The 12,773-nt window shown below is 40.7% G+C and overlaps 1 protein-coding gene across 1 annotated transcript in view; it reads left to right on the top strand.

Moving 5' to 3' along the window:
* Positions 1–12,773, top strand: part of LOC135541866 (RNA-binding motif, single-stranded-interacting protein 2-like) — a 66,135-nt gene that overhangs the window by 38,074 nt on the left and 15,288 nt on the right. The window contains exons 5-6 of the mRNA XM_064968315.1: positions 3,046–3,203; positions 5,929–6,008. Coding sequence (XP_064824387.1) covers positions 3,046–3,203; positions 5,929–6,008 — 238 coding nt within the window. The remainder of the gene's footprint in view (positions 1–3,045; positions 3,204–5,928; positions 6,009–12,773) is intronic.

Here is a 12,773-nt window from a genome sequence, read left to right as displayed (position 1 = left end):
GGCCTGGCCTTCTGAACTGGGCTTATGGGTTGTTAGGTTACCCAGGTATAACTCAGTCTGTGATTAAAAGGCAAGGAGAAACCCACAGACACTCACAGTGATGACCACCCTGTTTTGTTCATCCCTGATTTAAACAGTATCTGTCTAAATCTGAAATCAGACACTAAAGTAAAATATATTTGCATTAGTCAGGTTATTTCCTTGTACGTACTGTCACTGAATGTGGGTCATGTTGTTGTCATGTTTGTAACGGGTTTCTTCCTCCTCAGAGGAGGAGGAGTAGTAGGAAGGATTGGAGGACCAAAATGCAGCATGGTATGTATCCATAATGTAATTTAATGGAAAATGAATACAAAATACAAAAGAACAAGATAATCAAAATGAAAACCGAAACAGTCCCGAATGATGCAAACACTGAAACGGAAAAATAATCACCCACAACTCAAAGGTGAAACCAGGCTACCTAAGTATGGTTCTCAATCAGGGACAACGATTGACAGCTGCCTCTGATTGAGAACCATACCAGGCCAAACACAGAAATCCCAAATCATAGAAAAAAGAACATAGACTGCCCACCCCAGCTCACACCCTGACCATACTAAAACAAAGACAAAACAAAGGAACTAAGGTCAGAACGTGACAATGTTTCCAGTGTGTTGATTCTTTAACAGTGTGGGCCATGCTGAGCGTTATCATAACTCCCAGCCAGTCAGTCGTCTCTACAGAGGAGTGTCTATGGGGCTAGCTTTGGGGCTAGCTTTGGGGCTGCCAATGGGCTGGCTATGGGGCTGGCTGTGTGGCTGTCTATGGGGTGGCTATGGGGCAGGATATTGGGCTGGCTATGGGCTTTCTATAGGGCTGCCTTTGGGGCTGACTATGGGGCTGTTTAGTGGCTGGCTTGTGGGCTGTCTATGGGGCTGGCTGTGTGGCTGTCTATGGAGTGGCTATGGGGCAGGATATTGGGCTGGCTATGGGCTTTCTATAGGGCTGCCTACAGGGGTGACTATGGGGCTGTTTAGGTGACTGTTTATGGGTCTGTTAATGGGCTGTCTTTGGGCTTGGTGGGGAGGGACAGGGAAATAATGGAAAGTGATCTAAATCAATAGCTCTTTGATTTCTAGAGTGCCTTCCTTTCTGCATACAGACGTCAGCTCACACTCACCACCAGCTCGTCACCATAGATGCATACTGAGCAAGACTCCAGGGTTGTGTGTCACCAGGGGAGAGAGAAAAAATAGAGAGGGAGAGTTGGATAAAAAGAGAGAAAGAGCAATGAAGAGATTCCATTTCACATGTGGTGTGCTTGGGTGTGGTCCAGACATAATTTGAATATCAGCATCAGAGGAACCATTGAAGAGATGTTGTCCCCGCATGCAGAACAGGATTAGATAGATCAGTCAGTCTTATCTATATTATATGACTGGTCACAATGCCACTGAGTTGTGTAACAAGGAAGTGTCTCCTTAACCACCAATGTGGTTTAAATCCCAGAAATTAGACTTTCCCTCACGTTGAATCCTGGTTAATTTATGGAGATTTCTATTTATTGTGAGGACAGGCCAACACAACGTGACATTGAGAAGTGTTTCAGGATGCTGTGTGTTGACATGCTTCCGTACCATAAATCCACCCAGGAATTCCTCATTGTCAGATCAACAAAGTGACAAGCATGGTACAACACCCAGCTCAACTCCTGCTGAACTGTGCAAACTGAGTGTGCGTCCCAAATGCACCCTATTCCCTATGTAGCGCAATACTTTAGACCTCAAACTGTAGCTCCAGTAGGCAGCTACCTGTGTTCTTCGGCTCTCCTGTCTATTTGACTTAGGATCAAGCTGACTCTTTGCTTATGAATCAACAGAGATAAGTGTGGACTTACTGGTCTGTTGAATGAACCGATATTTTGGCTCAGTTTCTGTCCTAAAGGAGGGAGATGGAAATGGAGGGAACAGTGGGATGTAGTGCAGTCATATGGGGTGGTATCACTTGTGTGGATGGTGTTTTCGACTGGTGGTGACGAGGTGTATGTGGATCTGTAATTTAGACTTGACTGAAATGCTAGCTTTAAACACTGTATCTAAACCTTAGCTCATATCCTCTACTCCCTGGGGCATGAACCTGGTAACCGAATATTCACTATCACATATCATAACAAGTTGTTGTTTCCTCATGCTCTCTCAAATGTTGCGTAAAAACCTTTGTGAGAGGGAAAGAGAGACTGTGGGAAAAACTGTATCAGGAGAGAGAGAGAGACTATTGCATGAGACAGGGAGAAAAGACTGTGTACAGTCAGACACTTGTAGTTCCTCCCTCTATCTGCTCTCCCACTGTACCCCCCTCTATTTTCTTTGCTTTTCAATGCTCCTCATTCCCCCTAGTCTCTCCCACCCCCTCTAGTTTTCTCCTTTACCTCCTTCAGTTACAGCAGGTTGTCAGATAGAAGCACAACTCATATGAACAAACCCACTCCTCCCCCATCATTCAATTCTCCCCCTTTTCATGCCCTTCCTCCTGAATATTACTTGCCTTTCTCCTCTCCCCTGTTTGTTGAAGCTCCCTCCTCCACTCCTCTCCCTGCATTTGGCCCAGCCCCTACTCACCCGGTTGCCAAGCTCCTGTTGTTGTGCCAACTCTAAACTTCACGCCTGGTTTCCTGTATGTTTCTACATAGTCTCACAAGGTTTTACTTTTGAGCTCTGGAATCAGAATCTTCTCTCATTCCTCTTTTATTCATTCTTCTGGTCTGGGCTCTCAGTTCTTCCACATTTACACATACTTTTCCTGCATTATAATGCTTACATTTCCTAGTAGCTGAATGTGTTTTTAAGAGGTGAAAAGTGCTCTTGTACTCACAAAAGCCCTCACATACAACCTACATTCAGTCATAAACCACTGAGAATACTAATTTGTTATATCGTATATCTTTCATGACCATGACATCACAAATATATCTAACAGAATTTAAACAGTGAATGTAAAACCTCTTTGTTTGGGATTACACACTGTGAGTCTGATTTACCCTGTCTGTCTGTTTTCCTTATGCAGCAACAGGAGCAGGACCCCACCAACCTGTACATCTCCAACCTGCCTGTGTCCATGGACGAGCAGGAGCTGGAGAGCATGCTCAAGTCCTTCGGCCAGGTCATCTCCACACGCATCCTCCGCGATGCCAACGGGATCAGCCGTGGCGTTGGCTTCGCCAGGTACACACTACATGCTACACCAGTAGCATCTTTAGCAACGCGTTAAACTAGCAGCTAAACTACATGTTACAATAGTAGCAGTGGTGCAGTGGAGGGTATACGCAGGAATATGGCATGTACCCATTTTTATTGGGCATTGCATATACTCACTTCTTAATCCCCCTGATGCATATCAAAGTAGTGTAGTGGAGGTATACGTTGTTTCAATGAAAAATACCTATGGAACAGATCAGAATGTTTAGCTTAACATTTTGATAAACTATTATTTCTTCTTATTCTAAGCACAGCAATGTGCACATGGCGTTAAGCCTACAGTACGCATGCATGTTCCAACACGCAAATATTCCAAAATGCAATTTGTGGGAAAACACTGTTCTAAAATGCACATGTGAACGGTTTCATGGACAGAGATGGAAATATTCATTAGAAAATTTGAAAGAGGAGAGATTTAAAGATGCAACAACTATTATGGGTTGCTAATATGACTAGGATAATGCTTTTGGCTGCTAGACAATGAAAGAAAGTTGATTTGACAACCAATAGAAGAGGAGAGTGAAAATGATGCTGATGCTAATGATAGGCCTAAACATCTTCTGGTAGATAGAAAGGCTTTCCCAAAAATCTTTGCTATTAAATGTTAACTAGCTACAAAGTAGTCTACCTGGCAAAATAATATGATTATTTGCATCAATCCAGTGGCCATTTGTTCTACAAACTCCATCTCATGTGAGCTACAGAAACACCGCCCACCAAACAACAGTGCTAGGTGTCTACACACTTTAATTAAAGGGTAACTACACTCAAAAATCGAAATTTCTTAGATTTTTCTCAGATCTCAAAAGTGGTGTCCTGATGTGGTTTAAGCATTGTTGTGCAATTTTGTTGTTTTTCTATAAAACAAACTGTGAATTTATCTAGGTTTCAATCCAATTGCCAAAAGAGTTTAATGTGAATATTCTAACATCAGCATAAAATGTACATTTTCCCACCAGAGATGTGCTTCCATCAAACTGACTTGTGGGTAAAAGCCTATGTGTGATGACGTAGTACACATGAACATTTATTTTGCGGTTAAATTCCGATCATATACCGAATAATTCATCGTAACTTACTTCATCTGTAGCCTAATAAACTGCATCCTTCCCCGAGTCTAAATGGGAGTACCACACAACATGTCATCGCGTGACTCTAAATTTACTTCAATATGATAGTTGCTATATCAATGTTTGCTCCTAAAAGCGTGTCCACCACCATTTCTCGCATAATTAATTTTACAGACACAAAACGACACACATTGTCTAGCGTATTTTGTTTTTGTCGACATTTGGTGAGTTTACAGACTAATTTGCTGTTTCAGTCCGGCCTGTTGTGCAATTTTTTTTATCCAACATGTTATTTACTGGAATAAAAAGGTTGGATGGTAATATAGAGAGCAAAAAATAAATAATTAAGGACAAATCAGAAACCTGTGAATTTCTGACTCAGTTGACAGGCTCATTCATCTATTTCAATAGTAAGCCTAATATTAACCTACTTGCACAGTACACATTTTTTTTGCCAAATAAGAATATACCCATTTCTCCAGGCACTCCTACACCACTGATTAGCAGAGAGGGGTAAGTTGAACCCAAGGGGTAAGTTTAGCCACCCTTGTATCTAGGAAACCATAACCAAAATTAATCATTTGACCAAATATTTTGTAAGAGGTCATTATTTCATGGAGTCAGTGAAGGAAGAAACTACATATAAAAATGGTTTGGTCCAAAAAACAGATTTTCACCAAGTCAAATGAATGTATAGTGTTAGAGGTTTCATGATGCTTGTATCTAAACCAAAGTAAATCATTTTAAGATTGTTCTGTAAATCAGTTGGGGTCTCTATAAGCTTCAATATGAGGTCCTAAACAGAATGAAGTGGATCCTTGTAGCCAAGGCTATAAATGAGCATTTTTCATTGGTAACATTGTTCCTCCCAACTTTAAAAAGTTAGGAGCACCACATGGCATTGAGATACAACCTATATTGGTCCTATATGAATTCTAGCTACTTTTGAAGCACATGGTATGCACTAGAAACTAATATCTGACACTGTAAAGACATTCATTTATTATAAAAGCTAAAATGTTGATACAAATACCTGTCATTGAAATTATTAAGTCATTTGTGCAATATTAGGTTTCTACATTGTGTAAAAGCACAATTTTCCAAAGGAGATGCATTACATTGACAATTGTACACTGTCTCTTTAAAAAAGTCAGGCTTGTGATGATGACATGCAAGAGATCTCTCATTCATTTATTGCTCTGATTATTGATCTCCTGAAGAAGCTAACCATCACACTACCATCGCCATGCTTGACCGTTGGTATGAGGTTCTTACCATGGAATGCAGTGTTTGGTTTTCGCCAGTCATAATGGGACCCATGTCGTCCAGAATGTTATACTTTTGACTCCACTGTCCACAGAACATTCTTCCAAGAGTCTTGCTGATCATCCAATTGCTTCCAGGTGCTTTTTGGCAAACTGTTTGGTTGACATGGGTCCTAATGCTCCTAATGTTTTGTACACTCAGTGTATTTGTTAGAAATAATACTATATTTCCCCTGGCTGAGTGATGCTGAATGTACAAATGTGTTCAATTTACCCATCTCTTCTCTACATGCTATATCAGCAACAACAAGGGTCACACTGGGGTCTAATGGACTTGAATGTTTGACTTTGTTTCAGGATGGAGTCCACAGAGAAGTGTGAAGCCATTATTCAACATTTTAATGGCAAATTCATTAAGACTCCACCAGGAGTTCCAGGTGAGCAGATCTCTTTACCTGTCTCATCTATGTATTCTCCACCATGCCCAGATGTTATGATACCACCTCAGTCATTCACTTCAGATTGCAAATCAAGAGCTGTGTCCAGAAACAATCGCTATCCCCTACGCCCTACAAATGTTGGGAGATCTGAGAGGATTGGACCGATATAAGCAATATGGCAAAACTTCAATCTAGCCTACACTATAAAAAAATCTAGTTGTTTCAACTAAATATTATTAAGTAACTAGTTCCACTGTATTTCTTTTGTTTACTAAACATTTCGGTCAAAATGTTACCTGAATTTAACATTTTTAGTTGGCCCAAACTTAGCTTCAACATGTGAAAACATAAATGTGTTTATTCAATTTGTCTAGAAATTATTATTATTATTTTTTTATTATTATTATGTTACCCCCAAAAATGACTGTGGACCTAGTTACACACAGACAGTGCTTATAACATACAATGTTTTCAACTTACATGTTTTATACACGGTGACACACAGTCTTTTATTTAAAGACTAAGATGTCAAAAATGATAATTTCGAGTTCACTCCTTTCTCAATTGAAAATCATTCCCCCCCTCCTCAATCAATCAATCAATCAATCAATCAAATGTATTTATAAAGCCTTTTTTACATCAGCTGAGATCACAAAGTGCTATACAGAAACCCAGCCTAAAACTCCAAACAGCAAGCAATGCAGATGTAGAAGCATGGTGGCTAGGAAAAACTTGAAAGGCCGGAACCTAGGAAGAAACCTAGAGAGGAACCAGGCTCTGAGGGGTGGCCAGTCCTCTTCTGGCTGTGCCGGGTGGAGATTATAACAGTACATGGCCAAGATGTTCAAACGTTCATAGATGATCAGCAGGGTCAAATAATAATAATCACAGTGGTTGTAGAGGGTGCAACAGGTCAGCACCTCAGGAGTACATGTCAGTTGGTTTTTCATAGCCAATCATTCAGAGTTAGAGACAGCAGGTGTGGTAGAGAGAGAGAGTCGAAAACAGGTGGTCCGGGACAAGGTAGCATGTCCGGTGAACAGGTCAGGGTTCCATAGCCACAGGCAGAACAGTTGAAACTGGAGCAGCAGCATGACCAGGTGGACTGGGGACAGCAAGGAGTCATCAGGCAAGGTAGTCTGAGGCATGGTCCGAGGGCTCAGGTCCTCGAGAGAAGAGAAAGAGAGAGAGAAAGAGAGAGAGAGAATTAGAAGGAGCATACTTACATTCACACAGGACACTGGATAAGACAGGATAAATACGCCAGATAAAACAGACTGATCCTAGCCCCCCGACACATAAACTACTGCAGCATAATTACTAGAAGCTGAGATAGGAGGGGTCGGAGACACGGTTGCCCCGTCCGACTACAGGGCCAACCAGGCCGGATATAACCCCACCTACTTTGCCAAAGCACAGCCCCCACAACACTAGAAGGATATCTTCAACCACCAACTTACTACCCTGAGACAAGGCCGAGTATAGCCCACAAAGATCTCCCTCACTGCACGCACCCGAGGGGGGCGCCAACCCGGACAGGAAGATCACGTCAGAGACTCAACGCACTCAAGTGACGCACACTTCCTAGGGACGGCATGGAAGAGCACCAGTAAGCCAGTGACTCAGCCCCCGTAATAGGGATAGAGGCAGAGCATCCCTGTGGAGAGAGGGGAACCGGCCAGGCAGAGACAGCAAGGGTGGTTCATCGCTCCAGTGCCTTTCTGTTCACCTTCACATCCCTGGACCAGAATACACTCAATCATAGGACCTACTGAAGAGATGAGTCTTCAATTTTATTTTATTTTATTTCACCTTTATTTCACCAGGTATGCAAGTTGAGAACAAGTCCTCATTTACAATTGCGACCTGGCCAAGATAAAGCAAAGCAGTTCGACACATACAACGACACAGAGTTCCACATGGAGTAAAACAAACATACAGTCAATAATACACCCTCCGATTTGACACACTGAACTCTATCAGAGAAGTAGTTGGTGAACCAGGCGAGGCAATCATTTGAGAAACCAAGGCTGTTGAGTCTGCCGATGAGGATGTGGTGATTGACGGAGTCGAAAGCCTTGGCCAGATCAATGAATCCGGCTGCACAGTAATGTTTCTTATCGATGGCGGTTAAGATATCGTTTAGGATCTTGAGCGTGGCTGAGGTGCACCCATGACCAGCTCTGAAACCAGTTTGCATAGCAGAGAAGGTATGGTGAGATTCGAAATGGTCGGTAATCTGTTTGTTGACTTGGCTTTCGAAGACCTTAGAAAGGCAGGGTAGGATAGATATAGGTTAAAGAGACAGAGTCTGCGTCTCTCACATGAATAGGCAGACCATTCCATAGAAATGGAGCTCTATAGGAGAAAGCCCTGCCTCCAGCTGTTTGCTTAGAAATTCTAGGGACAATAAGGAGGCCTGTGTCTTGTGACCGTAGCGTACATGTAGGTATGTACGGCAGGACCAAATCGGGAAGATAGGTAGGAGCAAGCCCATGTAATACTGCAAAGTTTAACAGTAAAACCTTGAAATCAGCCCTAGCCTTAACAGGAAGCCAGTGTTGAGAGGCTAGCACTGCAGTAATATGATACATTTTTTGGGTTCTAGTCAAGATTCTAGCAGCCGTGTTTAGCACTAACTGAAGTTTATTTAGTGCTTTTCCGGTTTGCTGGAAAGTAGAGCATTGCAGTAGTCTAATCTAGAGGTCGACCGATTATGATTTTTCAACGGCGATACCAATTATTGGAGGACCAAAAAAAGCCGATACAGATTAATAGGCCGATTTTAAAATGTTTATTTATTTATTTGTAATAATGACAATTACAACAATACTGAATGAACGCTTTTATTTTAACTTAATATAATACATCATTCAAATCAATTTAGCCTCAAATAAATAATGAAACATGTTCAATTTGGTTTAAATAATGCAAAAACAAAGTGTTGGAGAAGAAAGTAAGAGTGCAATATGTGCCATGTAAAAAAGCTAACGTCTAAGTCCCTTGCTCAGAACATGAGAACTTATGAAAGCTGGTGGTTCCTTTTAGCATGAGTCTTCAATATTCCCAGGTAAAAAGTTTTAGGTTGAGGTTATTATAGGAATTATAGGACTATTTCTCTATATTTCTCTATTCTCTATACCATTTGTATTTCATATACCTTTGACTATTGGATGTTCTTATAGGCACTTTAGTATTGCCAGTGTAACAGTATAGCTTCCGTCCCTCTCTTCGCTCCTACCTGGGCTTGAACCAGGAACACATCTACAACAGCCACCCTCGAAGCATTGCTACCCATCGCTCCACAAAAGCCGCGGCCCTTGCAGAGCAAGCGGAACAACTACTCCAAGTCTCAGAGCGATTGACATTTGAAACGCTAGTAGTGCGCACCCCTCTAACTAACTAGCCATTTCACCTCGGTTACACCAGCCTAATCTCGGGAGTTGATAGGCTTGAAGTCATAAACAGCGCAATGAATGAAGCATTGCGAAGAGCTGCTAGCAAACGCACGAAAGTGCTGTTTGAATGAATGCTTATGAGCCTGCTGCTGCCTACCACTGCTCAATCAGACTATCAAATATCAAATCATAGACTTAATTATAACATAATAACACACAGAAATACGAGCCTTAGGTCATTAATATGGTAAAATCCGGAAACTATCATTTCGAAAATAAAACGTTCCATATTTTATCTAACGGGTGGCATCCATAAGTCTAAATATTCCTGTTACATTTCACAACCTTCAATGTTATGTCATAATTACGTAAATTTCTGGCAAATTAGTTCGCAACGAGCCAGGCGGCCCAAGTTGTTGCATATACCCTGACTGTGCGTGCAATGAACGCAAGAGAAGTGACACAATTTCCCTAATTTAATATTGCCTGTTAACATGAATTTCTTTTAACCTGTCTAGGGCTAGCGGAACCCCTCACCAACAGCCAATGAAATTGCAGGGCGCCAAATATGAATCAACAGAAATCTCATACATCAAATTTCTCAAAAGTATTAGGCACCATTTTAAAGATAAAATTCTCGTTAATCCAGCCACAGCGTCTGATTTCAAAAATGCTTTGCAGCGAAAGCTCCAGAAACTATTATGTTAGGTTACCACCAACTCACAGAAAAACCCAGCCATTTTTCCAGCCAAAGAGAGGAGTCACTCATAGGGATAAAATTAATCATTAACCTTTGATGATCAGATGACACTCAAAGGACTTCATGTTACACAATACATGTATGTTTTGTTTGGTAAAGTTCATATTTATATCCAAAAATCTTATATTACAATGGCGTGTTAAGTTCAGTAGTTCCAAAACAGCAGTTCCAAAAGTGATATTGCAGAGAGCCACATGAATTCACAGAAATACTCATTATAAATGTCGATGAAAATACAATTGTTAGACATGGAAATATAGATACACTTCTCCTTAATGCAACCGCTGTGTCAGATTTCAAAAAAACTTTAAAAGCATAATCTGAGAACGGCGCTCAGAGCCCAAACCAGCCAGAAAAATATCCGCCATGTTGGGTAGTCAACATTATTCATAAATAGCATTATAAATATTCACTTACCTTTGATGATCTTCATCAGAATGCACTCCCACAGTTCCACAATAAATTATTGTTTTGTTCGATAATGTCCATCATTTATGTCCATTTATGCCCAATATCTTCTTTTGTTAGGGCGTTTGGTAAACAAATCCAAATGCGCGATCTGGTCCATTCGGACAAAACGTTCAAAATGTTATATTACAGGTCGAAGAAACTTGTCAAACTAAGTATAGAATCAATCTTTAGGATGTTTTTATAATAAATGTTCAATAATGTTCCAACCAGAGAATTTCATTGTCTGTAGAAAAGCAATGGAACGAGAGCTACCTCTCAAGTGAAAGCGCTTGACTGAGAACGAGGCTGTTGGCAGACCACTGACTCAAAGACCTCTCATTGGGTCCCACATCACAGAAGAAGCCTGAAACAACATTCTAAAGACTCTTGACATCTAGTGGAAGCCTTAGGAAGTGCAACATAACCAATATCCTACTGTGTATTCAATAGGGGTGAGTTCAAAAACTACAAACCTCAGATTTCCCACTTCCTGTTTCGATTTTTTCTCAGGTTTTTGCCTGCCATATGAGTTCTGTTATACTCACAGACATCATTCAAGCAGTTTTAGAAAATTCAGAGTGTTTTCTATCCAATGCTAATAATAAAATGCATATATTAGCATCTGGGACTGAGTAGGAGGCAGTTCACTCTGGGCATGCTTTGTTAAAAAAGTTTGAAATATCCAATAAATGTCGTTCCACTTCATGATTGTGTCCCACTTGTTGTTGATTCTTCACAAAAAAATACAGTTTTATATCTTTGTGTTTGAAGCCTGAAATGTGGCAAAGGGTCGCAAAGTTCAAGGGGGCCGAATACTTTCGCAAGGCACTGTATATAGTGAAAACAATAGACCTCCTAAAACCTTGAGGAACATTGAAATTTACATTTGATTTGTCAGTGGACAAACCATCCACAGAGACAAACTGATATCTTTCTGACAGATAAGATTTAAACCAGGCCAGAACTTGTTAGTGTAGAATAATTTCCGTTTCTAATTTCTCCAAATGAGAGCCTTGGTCTGACGCCATTAAAGGTCATTTACAATCTTCACGAGTGCAGTTTCGTGTTCTCAGTCAACTTACCTGGTAAAATAACAGGTAAATAAAATTTAAATAAAATAAAAACAAATTGTTAGTCTTCAGGAAGGCAGTGAGTTGCTGCGCAACAGCTTTTTATCAAATTTTTGAGAGTAATGGAAGATTTTATATAGGCCTATAGTTTTTTTATATGTTCTGGGTCAACATTTGGCTTTTTCAAGAGAGGCTTTATTTCTGCCACTTTTATTGAGTTTGGTACACATCCGGTGGATAGAGAGCCGTTTATTATGTTCAACATAGGAGGGCCAAGCACAGGAAGCAGCTCTTTCAGTAGTTTAGTTGGAATAGGGTCCAGTATGCAGCTTGAAGGTTTAGAGGCCATGACTATTTTCATCAATGTGTCAAAAGATAAAGTATTAAACAACTTGAGTGTCTCCCTTGAGCCTAGGTCCTGGCAGTGTTGTGCAGACTCAGGACAACTGAGCTTTGGAGAAATACGCAGATTTAAAGAGGAGTCCATAATTTGCTTTCTAATGATCATGATCTTTTCGTCAAAGAAGTTAATGAATTTATCACTGCTGAAGTGAAAACCATCCTCTCTTGGGGAATGCTGCTTTTTAGTTAGCTTTGCGACAGTATAAAAAAAATGTAGGATTGTTCTTATTCTACTTAATTAGGTTGGAAAAATAGGATGATCGAGCATCAGTGAGGGCTCTTCGATACTGCACGGGACTGCCTTTCCAAGCTAATCGGAAGATTTCCAGTTTGGTGTAGCACCATTTCCTTTACAATTTTCTGGAAGCTTGAAGGGCATCTACAAAATCTTTGGGTTGTCCGAGAATTTATAGCATGGCTTTTGATGATCCTTGGTTGGGGTCTGAGCAGATTATTTGTTGCGATTGCAAACATAATAAAATGGTGGTCCAATAGTCCAGGATTATGAGGAAAAACATGAAGATCCACAATATTTATTCTGCGGGACTAAACTAGGTCCGAAAGCCTTTTGGAGTGGGTCTGTGGACTTTTCCATGTGGATATTAAAGTCCCCCAAAAATTAATATTATCTGCCGTGTCTACAAGATCCGATAGGAATTCAGGGAACTCAGTGAGGAACGCT

Source organism: Oncorhynchus masou, chromosome 6 (genome assembly GCF_036934945.1).
Source record: "Oncorhynchus masou masou isolate Uvic2021 chromosome 6, UVic_Omas_1.1, whole genome shotgun sequence".
Classification (NCBI taxonomy): domain Eukaryota; kingdom Metazoa; phylum Chordata; class Actinopteri; order Salmoniformes; family Salmonidae; genus Oncorhynchus; species Oncorhynchus masou.
This window is presented reverse-complemented; position numbering and strand designations above follow the sequence as displayed.